At 39.8% G+C, this 11,293-nt stretch overlaps 1 protein-coding gene across 1 annotated transcript; it reads left to right on the top strand.

The window, feature by feature from the left end:
* The first annotated feature begins 3,395 nt into the window (after nucleotides 1-3,395).
* On the top strand, nucleotides 3,396-4,240 carry LOC6611273 (partner of bursicon). Its single transcript, XM_002035792.2, has 2 exons — nucleotides 3,396-3,928; nucleotides 3,987-4,240. The coding sequence occupies exons 1-2, from the start codon at nucleotides 3,674-3,676 to the stop codon at nucleotides 4,155-4,157; spliced, it is 426 nt and encodes a 141-aa protein (XP_002035828.1). The 5' UTR covers nucleotides 3,396-3,673; the 3' UTR covers nucleotides 4,158-4,240.
* Nucleotides 4,241-11,293: the final 7,053 nt, after the last annotated feature.

The raw sequence follows: 11,293 nt of genomic DNA, 5'->3' as shown, positions 1-11,293 counted from the left end.
CATATATCAATGATTAATGATCAACAAATTGGGTTTACGGGTAAATGGAATTTTTCTTTATTTCACCGAGAAGCCTGACCATGAAAATTGAGAACCCGCAACTCCCCAAACTGTCAGTTATCCATCACGATTGATGGATGTGCTCGACGGTGGGGCAGTCTTTATTCCATTCCACGGCGAGAGAGTAGAAGCCACCATCCACTCATCGTCAGTGTCCGTAACCATTATCCGCCACTCTAGCCCCGGGTACTCGACTTTACATACATATACTGGCAACTCGTATCTCGTAAATCGTGCAAAATGATCCTCACTTCCCACCATATAGACCCTCCCTTTGCGCCGATCGCCGGGGTGTTACCCACACATAGCCCAGCTGATTTGGCTGCCTTCGCTTATCCCGAATTGTAATCAAGTTAATAATAGGCTATGCGCGCCTTAATGCTGATTAGGGGTTTTGTTTTTAAGCTTTGGATGGGGCAGGCAGATTGAATGTTCGGGCCACATACGCACCATAATTATGCAGGGCAGTGTAGAGATAGGTGGCTAACGGGCAAATCGGTGGAGCTGCCTACTTTCGCTTCACTATTTCTGCACTTGTAAAGTACTACTACCAAATTGTTTATGGAAAACAGTCTTAAGTTATTTTCCTCAAATGAATTTCGATAGAAAATTAATAAATCCATTAGGTGGTAATTACCAAAACTGAGGATTCTGCATTACGTTGCTTTGTTTTTCCCACTTTCCACCTTTTTTTATATGACTAGCTTTATGTGGCTATCAAAATTAATTTCCGATATGATTGATACGTTTTGCAGGCACACAAAACCGCTTCCAAAGCAAAAATGACTTTGTCCAGCGGACAACTATAAATCATTGAGACAAAAATGTGAACACGCGGCACACATTAGTCAAAGAGGGCAAAGGCAGCCGAACCGAGCTGCTGGCCAAAACGCATAAACATTTTACAGCGCAAACAATTAACTAAAAATAACATAAAAGAGTAGGCAGCACACCGCGAGACATGGGGCCAACTTGAAAATCTCGAAACTAAAAAAATGATTAATGAACGTCGCAATGGCCGTTTGGGAAAGTTACATAAATTAACACATGTCTTTACCATAATGAGTCAACAGCGATTTGGCCAACTAAGAGCCACCACAGACCGATTCACTCCCAGTCTCTAGTCATCAGACAGGCAGCCTCAAGGCTCCAAAGTCGGCTTAATTTAATTAATGTGTCTGACGATAATCATTTTTCTAGTATGTTTCTACAGCTGGCGTTACGAGACACGGACCGTAAGTATTAATTCTAAATCAATTAGGCAAGGGCAAACCAATCAATTGGGGGAAATTAAAAAACTATTAGAAAAAATCCAGACATCGCATATATAAATGTTATTAGGTATTTAACTATTTGAAAACGATGGTTTTTTTTTATCAAATTCGATTATTTAATATACGAATTCAATGGCTACGCCCACTTCCCGCCTAAATGACAACTCCCAGCCAAGTCAGTCAAAATGTTGTATTTTTTACCACATATTTTTTCGTTTTTTCTTGTCTGCGGACAACGAAATGAACGCACGGTGAACCAAAAAATAAGGGCAACTTTCTGGTCACGACAGGTTCCACAGGACTCGGCCAGACGGGGCACACACTCATAATTGTTGTATTTCTTGTTAACGGGAAACAAAAGGAGCAGCCGGTCCAAGTTCATTCAAATGGTTCGGTTGAGGGTCGAAACGCCACCGAATGCGGCACAAAAAAAATGTGTGGGGCTCATGTGGCCCCAGGACAAACAGAGTATCCGTGGATCGGAAGGAGGATTGGAGGACGGGAGGACGAGATGCCCAGGCAGACACTAATTCGATCTGATAATCATGGAGTTCTGCCAAAGGGCATGAATTGTAATTTCCTCTTTCGCGGAATTAACTGTCGGTCCCTGTCGCTTGGTCGGTTGGCTTTGTTGTTACGATGTTTGCGATTTTTTTGTATTTTTTTTTTTTTGCCTTTCCGAATCTGTTGAATTTGTTGTTTTTTCCTTTTTCACAGAGAGACACACGGGCTATCCATTGTTGGATGGTATTTATGTGTCATATTTATTCATTTAAAGCATTGCGCTTTTGTTTTACTGCTGCCGGTCGTGTGTCGCTTTGGATTTCATTCATGGACACGAAGCCTGCAGGATGTATTTTTTACCCTTGGTTATCCTTTGATGTCGGGACTTCTTAGGGAATGCCACTAATTTGAACATTGATCTGAGCTGCATTGTGGCACCACCAAATTTTTTTTATCTGAACGGAACATACTAACGAATTTTTCTACAACATCGCCATTTAAGCCGCATATTATTCAGCTTTTTAATAAGGAATGTAAATAAATTTTTGTAATTAGAAATATTTTTTTAAAGAATTAAAGTTGCCATATAGTCTAGAAATGTAAATAAGTTTTGAGAGTTATATTTTTTTCTATTTTAAAAAAGAACTGCAGAGTCACACTTTGAGTTCCAGCATTAAGCGCCGTGGTTTTCCCGAGCAAACTACCATTTAGACTATTCGCAGACAGAAAAACAGGAAAAATAGGCAAAAATCCAGACAGTAAACCAAAAATTCAGAACAAAACTTTGCGCCGAGCGATAGATACACAAGCATGCATCCTTGTTTATGTATTCAAATACTCGTGTGTATACATATATGGGGAGACGGAACTGACTGAACAACAATTTCGCAAACGGAGGGTAAAAATAAAATCAGCATTTTTAGTAGTTAATTTAATTTATTGCAGCGTTTTTATGGTTGACTTTATTGCATAATAAAACATAATTTACTGCGCCATTGAGACTTTTTGCGTTTGCGTCGATGATTCTAAAGCGCAACCATCGACCATGGCCCACAGAGGAGTGAAGTGGAGAAAGGCGATGGTCGGGCCCACAGAGGGATTCAGATACAGATACAGCTACAGATACTGGGAGAGAGAATGTGGTTATTGCGAAATTGGACGAGACAAAGACGATGCCAACAGGGGAGGAGGGCCAACAGGGCCATAAGCAGGCTATAACAGACACGAGAGGTGGAAAACTTCAGACAGATTGCAATTTCATTTTTTGTTTACGTGGCCGGAAAATTGCGGGAAAGCCCCTTGTATAACAAGCGCGTTTAAGATTAAGGCTGAAAGTATTTGCCACTTTATTGCTCACACCAATAAATTATTGTAATATAAATAATAATAAAAAAATTATAAATTAAAACATTTTATGCAATTAGACTATTCTTTTTTATATTCTTATTTCGTAATTATTGTAATATAACAAATAATATAAAAATTATATATTATAACATTTTTTGCAATTAGACTATTTTATTTAATATTTGTATTCCGTACTTGTCGATTTGGCTTAGCGTGTAAAAAATCGAATCGATACAGTCGACATCGTTACTTGTAGTCAAGTCGTTTGATTTAATTACCAATTAACGGAGCACAAAAGCGATGTGTAAATTGCCATGTCCTACCGCAACTTGAGCGACCAAATTTTCACCCGCTGGGCAGGACACAAACATTCCATCAGCCAGTCATTGACATATATCATGGAATCCAATCGGGTCCAGCCCTCTTCCGTATAAAAGAGCCTCCGGGTGTAGCGATTCCAAACAGTTGGGCGTTGGGAGTGGGTCAGCATGCATGTCCAGGAACTGCTCTTCGTGGCCGCAATCCTAGTGCCCCAATGCCTGAGGGCATTGCGATATAGCCAGGGCACTGGCGACGAGAACTGCGAGACTCTCAAGTCGGAGATCCACTTGATCAAGGAGGAGTTCGACGAGCTGGGCAGGATGCAGAGGACCTGCAATGCCGACGTCATCGTCAACAAATGCGAGGGATTGTGCAACAGTCAGGTGCAACCATCGGTGATAACGCCTACGGGGTTTCTGAAAGTGAGTTTCAATCCTGCCTCTAAAGAGTTAGCGGACTCTAAGGTTCCATGTGTTCTAGGAGTGCTACTGCTGCCGCGAAAGCTTCCTCAAGGAAAAGGTCATCACTCTAACCCACTGCTATGACCCGGACGGCACCCGTTTGACCTCGCCGGAAATGGGAAGCATGGACATACGTCTTCGGGAGCCCACCGAGTGCAAGTGCTTCAAATGTGGCGATTTCACGCGTTAATGCCTCAACATAAACAATGATATTTGCATCCATTTGTTTTAGTTGCCCCTCATTAAAGATACTTAAAATACTTATACCTCAAATCTTGTATATTCTTAAATATTTCGTAGTAATAAAGACAGGATCCCAGCTTTTTCAGTTCAATAAATATAACGTCAATGTCTATTCTAACATAGTTATAATATAACCATTATTATACTTAGCAGTGTGAAATTTAATACATAATTAGTTTTTATATTGACCTTTCCACTTTTTCGCCTTAATTTAACGTATGCTTAAAATGGATCTTCGTGTTTGAATTACAACTTTAGACTGATAGCTGCTCATGATTAAGCTGGCTATTATTTCATGCAATATTGTGTGCTGCATTGATATGCAGTAAGCCAAAGGCTAACAAACATCTGTTTGATTGAAAATACAGTACATATTTCGCTGAGAGGCACTTGCTATACTCCATGAATGCATGAACTTTGATTTTGCCAAAAATATGCAATGCAATCCTGAATCGGAAAATGTTTGACATATCACTGGAGGCCAAAAATTGATTGCAACCAAAATGGAATACATCACTCGTTCTCTGTGAGGCATTTCCAATGGCCAGGAAAATGGCAACGAGCATATTGACTTTTCGGCCCAGCCTGGCTACCAAATTAACTCATTTAGTCAGAGGGTCCGAGGCGAACTCGCAATTGCCATATTTATGTTGGCATCTGTGCGAGACATGATGCCTAACCACCCGGAAACTCGTCCCGCAAACATAATAATCAAGCATAAACTGCACTTAAGATGAAAACCGCTTTCTGGTTGTTAATTTTCATCATTATTTTCCCTATTCCTCGTTTTTTATTATATTTTATTTCAGACATGCGAGTACTCAGCTGAATTGATTAAAGCCCCCAGTGATGGGGCAGGGGACCAGGGCGGGCAGAACATCGACTAATTGTAAATTGGAGCGGCTTGGAACGGAACACGCTCGGTTCGGGGCTACATTATAATTTCATGTTCACAAGCACATTTGCACGCACTGTAATTTACTTAAGCATTTTTCCACTGCTCCCCATATACTTAATACCCAGCTGGATGTGATCTCCACCGGTCGGTACTGAGTTGCCGCCTTTCGTTCGTGTGTGCGAAACTCATAATTTAGTTGACACGCCCATTAACATCGGACCGCGGTGATCTTCCAGAGCTGCTGAGCTCCATATTGGATGGGGATCCAAGATTCGTCCAAGGGGTACGGCGGATCAAGGGGGGAGGTTCCTGGGTGGCATCGCGCGTCAGTGGCTCCATCAACAGCAACGTGCCGACACAATATAAATTATATATTTATATTTATAACATACATCGAGCAAGATTTCTCGGCAAATCTTGCATCCCGGATGGAGTCACGTAGAACCGGTGAGCGAAAAACTACCTGGGATCAGATGATCACTCAAAACTTTTAACATTTCATTAGGGTAATCAAATTATACAGTCTATAAGCGAACGGGTTTCCACAACAACACAATTACTGGTCCATTGCAGGTGCTGAATAACTCATTTAGCTTCAATCGCGGATCACCTGGAAAGTGTGCATCGATTTGAGCCATTAACTGAAGAACAAGTGGGAAAGTTACTTTAAACTGAAATGGGATATTAAAGTATCAAGATAAAGACATGTTCCTGTACTGTATGGTTTACTCCAAGAGCTCTTAAAAATAAATTAAAATTTTTGGAAGACTTTGCGCAGATTATTAAAGCCGATCGCTAAATACCCCAATAAATTTCACTCACTGGCCACATTTGCGAGCCAAATCGAACGCATGCATCGTGTTAAATAAATTGCTGCATATTTATAAGTTATAAATTAAGCGCTGGCCACGAAAGGCAGGCAAGTTGCTATATTCTTCCGAGTCACTTTGATGATAATTAATGAATGTTAATTAATAACAAATTTGAAGCTCACAAAAAAGGGGGGACAAAAAATATAAACATTTACTTGAATGCTACTTTATTGTTATTGTTGCTGATTCTGCTGCTGGTTATCGCTTATACAATATCTAACATACTTTTTGTGTTAAAACGCGTTAATATTGGCAATTAATTTTCATCATTTCGAATTCTTTATTTCTTCTCCATTCGAATTTGCATAAAAACGCAATTAATTTGATTGTTTGTCATTCGATGAAATATATTTCTGTTTGTTTTTAATGAAAGCTCAAGGCGAAATGTAAACAACAAAGATTTTGTCGAACGGAAAAATGCTTTTAGTGTCAAGACACACTGCCGTATTAGCTCTCAGCCCACATTAATGGCCAAAAGACAAGAAGGCGTGACATCATTGATTGGCTTTATCTTCAAAGGTATTTCTGTTGCTTTTTTTTCAAATCTCTTTGTTTACCTATGGTATTATGCGTGTGGAACCTAACAAGAAGATCGCTTCGCTTTCTGATTGAAATTTATGTTGTGTTTATTATAACTATAGTTTAGCCTAATGCCATTCGACATATCTGGACAATAGCATATCGAATATTTTATGGATTTAGCTCAACTAATTAATAAGTCTGTGGAACACAATAGAAGGAGTTGATTAGGTGTTTTTCCCTTATCATCTCTCCTTATTCATAGCATTCAAGCTTAAATTCTGAGTTGCAACATATCCATGCCATTAATAACAGCCATCCTAAATCCTTAATTTTTCCTTCATTTAGAGTATTCAGGAAGCAGCATTGTGGCAGCTTCCGCCCAGAACCTCGCATATATCATATTTCAGTTAGAAGCGGCAGAAATTCAGAGTGCTGTGAGCTAGGGTGGACCAACTGCGAGGTGCAAGGGGTCACCTGTCAGAGAGCAAAAGCCCAGCGGAGCGCAAAGCGTTTTTGCATTTTGCATTAAATTTATGATTTTTACAGCTGACATTTGTTTTCGGGCGCCTTTTCCTCCTTGCAGCAACTGTGTGACTCTGTGTGTTGCTACGCCACCAGCCGCATGTGCGTAGGGCATAACATGTAACAAGGCAACAGCAACAGCAACAATCCGGGCACGACAGCAACATATTTTTTCCGACTAGCAACTGCAACTGAATCAGCATAGGCGCCCCAGAAGTGGAACGGAAGAACGACTTAATAAATGCTCTAACAACAATTAATCCTTGATAAGAAAGTAAAACATTATGGGAAAAAACAGAGGAAACTTTGTAACTTAAGTTAACTAATTATTAATTTAGTTCGCTTTTACTATTTAATAACTTAAATTACACTTTAATATTTAAAAACATTTACATTTAATATTTATTATTATGAAGATAAAAATCAATTGTAAATAATATTTGAACAGAATTTGGAAAACATGTAAGTACCCTCAGTAAGGGCATTACAAAAAAACAGAGGTAGCAGCAGCTGTCATAAGATAAAAATTTGCCCGCGCCTGCATATTGCATATGCAACTGCAACCGTTGCAGGTTGCCAGTTGCTGGGCAGGGACGAGCGGCTAGTGGGCCAACAGGGGCAACATGCAACATATTCTAATGCGTTGCGACATCAAGTGACAGCAACGGCGACAGTTGCTGTTGCCGCATGAGAGGCGGCGACAGGCGACAGCAGAAAAGATGAAGAGAGGAGCACCAGCAGCAGCGGCAAAAAGTGTACATGTGAAAAGCGAACTGCATTTTCCCGGGCATGCAAATGAACTGCAATTATGATAAACGCCGCCAGTTGACCGGATGTGGCCAACTGAAGGAAAACTGGCCCAAGACCGGGACACCTTTTGCATCGCAAAGATTGCGCAATTATAATAATGGGCAATAAACATTAGATGCTTAGAGATTGCGAAGAAAAGGAAATTAAAATGCTTGGCAGCTTGTAGAACATGGTGTACATCGTGATGTATTAAAAATACAATGTTTTTCTTAAATTTCATTTTTATGAACAAAATAAAAAGGTTTGAGGTTTCTCGAACGTATTCAGGGTTGTCCTGTATAAAAGAAATGCAATCTAAAGACACAGCTTACATTCTTTTGCTTTAAGCTTTTTCGCCCCTTTTGAAAACAATTTCCAAAAGTAAAGTATATTAAATTGAAGGCTGCATATGTTGCCTGTTGGCCTATGGCTTTTAGATTTTTTCATTTCCCAACCGTTTTTGTGTGTTGCACACACTTCTACATGAAGAAAGCGAAGCCCCTTTGGCACATTACTCATACGCCCCAGTGGGCAAATTTATGAACTCACCAGCGCACTTGAGGCCACGACAAACGAGCAGGAAAAAAAAACACAAAACCCTACAAACACACACTCCTGACATCCATGTACAAACACTGGGTAAGTGCGTTTGTATGTTTATTGGAGACCAAAGTATAAGTACGGGGCTAGTAAAGCAGCTTGTAAAATATGCCAGGGGTTAAAAAGTGTGCAGCACATAATTCATACACATATACAGCGGGAAAGTCGCCCGGAAAATGTGGCCAAAGGGTAAAAAGATGAAAAGCATAGGAGAAAGCGTGGCAAGGGGGAAAGCTCAACTGCAATCGAGCAACGGGTAAGTAGATGCAGCCGAGGACTGCAGCATCTTTTAAGAGGGTACAGCATACAAATGGCAGCACTGCGGATAATTACATATGCATTTTGGTTTATTATTATTGCTTTCAACCAAGGAATACATTAATATTGTTGAGTAGTTCAAAGTTAAACGTTGTAATAAAACAAATACTTAGACCTTTAGAAAAGCAGGATCTACGAAAGCGATAGGGTTTTTACTTTAAGCAAAACATTGCATACTTATAGATACTGATACCTTTTAAATGACTAGTAAATATATAGTCAAATAGTTCTCTGTAAGAGGAATGAGAAAGTTTTTCCAAACCCATTGTCACATCTCAAATTATTCCCGAGACATCCCGCAAACTAACAAGCACTCAACCACTTTGGTGACCATTTTGTGTTACTAAAAGGGCTTTTCCGGTCACATGTGCCGCCTGCTCGCCCTGTAAGCCGCATAAATGAACTGCTAAAATGCTAACAAAAGCCCGAAACGGAAACGACCCCCGCACCGTGAAAAACGCACCCCTGCTTATTTGTCTGTTGGGGATATTCGCTTGGGCGCGGCAGACAAGCGCGTACAAAAAAAAAGGATATGGGCAAACGCGGTTCTCTATTATAATTTCCCTTTTTTCAGTTCGCTTGTGTGGTTTGTAATGTGTTGTGGCCACAAAATACTGTTAGCCACTTAATTTTGTGGTTTACCCGGAGAGCGAGAACGACATATACTTTTTGTGTGGTTAATTGAAACTCGATTGTTTTGTGTTAAACCAGAAATGAGTCTATTAATTCCAAAAATAAACTAAAACCATATTGTGAAACAAAAGGAAGCTATAAAACGTTTGACTCTGTCCGCCATTAAAGTGGCATCTAAATAAACATTTTATGGTTTTTGAAAGGCGAAACTTTCAAAAGCTTCTTAATGAACACGACAAAAATCCACAATGGACGGGGGCATTTTATGAGAGCATCACCAAAAATGCTCCAAGAAGGCGTGGAGCAGCAGTGGCAGCTGTCAATATATGGCCGAAATATGTAAATTATTGATTGTTAATTCAAAGCGCCACGATTAGTATAATTGTGTATTTCTCTTTCAAATCCTAAACATTTTAATGCCATAAAGCTAGAGCAGCATTTCGCCTTTTGAATATTTAACCAATTGCGTGGTCTTGGTTGTGTTTTTACGACCATTTTTGCTTTTTACGATGATGCGGACCCAATAGAGCAATTTAACCAGAGATTATGAATCCTATATTTGATTTCTTAAATGACCCCAACCAAACAAGCTATTATTTAGATATTAAACGGCATATGTACATATTAAGCAATAAGAGAAATTTAATCAACAACTTTTATTACAAATTTGTTGTACATTTTATAATTTTTGTAGGATGTTAAAGCTGTAAGAATATTACTTTTGACCATTACATTCTCCTTCTAATCTATATGTTGCATTTTTAACTGCTAAGTAAGAAACTGAAATTGATTTCAGTGTGCAAAGTGAGGGAAAAGTTCTTCTCAGACATTTCCCGTCTTCATGTGCGAGCCGAGATTTTCGCCAGCTGTTTTCTGTTTACAGTGGGGAAAACTCTCTCTGCGAAGTGAGGGAAATACACCGAATCGTGTTCTCTCCACGGAAATGGTTCTCTCGTTGCGTCTCTGGTGCTCTAAATCATATTTCCTCGGCTTGCAGCTTTTAACACATTCCCCACCCCCTCCTCACACACTCACTCATTCTAGCACACCAACAAGCGCCACACACACGCCCACCTGCTCGTAAACAATTATGGCCGACGCCGTTCCGCTCTCCACACGCACACAAGCGCCATGGCTGCACACACATGTGTGGAAATAAATTCCCCACGAAACACTGTGAAACAACAACAACAGCAACAAAATTACCCAAAATGGCTACACAGAAGCGGCGATCGTCCAATGAGCGTGTTGGTGTCGGTGTGCCCAGCGTTGTGTGTGAGTGTTGGCTCTATTTTTAATTTCATAGATTTTATTTATACATTTCTGGAATTTTTTAGCTTAGTACTGAGAGATAGCACAAAGAAAAACTGTCCAACTGGGCGTATACGCAATATTCAAAATTAAATTATTGCTTGATCTAAGTGTGAAGATACTTGTGGCCAGAATTGAAAATTTCCAAAAATCTTTCACTTCATGTGTGTATATTAATTATTTATTATTTTTTTTAATAATATTTAAAAATCCTTAGAATTTTTGTACAGTATAAGTTAATATACAAAATTTTTTTAACTTTTTAAAAAACCGGGTACCTTGATAACCCTTTATTTTATTTATAAAATTTATAGCAGAAATATACATTTTCAAAAATATCCAGAAATTTCCGTTACTTCCCATCGTCAACACTGCTTCTCCGTCACATAGTACCCATCTACTACTAACCGCCAATTCTACTGCGCTTTTTGGCTCTCCGCTCCCACGCGAAATTCGCTGCCTCAGCAAAAAGCATGCGCGCTCAGCAAAGAGCGCAGAACTAAAAACGTTTGCTCTCGTGCCCCAACTACTTGGCTCTTTCGCTCTCGCTCCCTAAGAAAAAGGGGAGCGCATGGCCTCGGACAACAACAAAAGCACACTTGTTGAAAACGAAAACGG

The sequence above is a fragment of the Drosophila sechellia genome, chromosome 2L, assembly GCF_004382195.2.
Source record: "Drosophila sechellia strain sech25 chromosome 2L, ASM438219v1, whole genome shotgun sequence".
Taxonomy (NCBI): Eukaryota; Metazoa; Arthropoda; class Insecta; order Diptera; family Drosophilidae; genus Drosophila; species Drosophila sechellia.
Note: the sequence above shows the minus strand (reverse complement) of the source record. Positions and strands in the feature narration are given on the sequence as shown.

What these genes read in the sequence shown, in the direction of transcription:
- LOC6611273 (XM_002035792.2), top strand. Translation starts at nt 3,674, where the DNA reads ATGCATGTCCAGGAACTGCTCTTCGTGGCCGCAATCCTAGTGCCCCAA. An exon ending in CGCCTACGGGGTTTCTGAAA is followed by an intron (nt 3,929 to 3,986) that starts GTGAGTTTCAAT and finishes CATGTGTTCTAG; the next exon opens with GAGTGCTACTGCTGCCGCGA.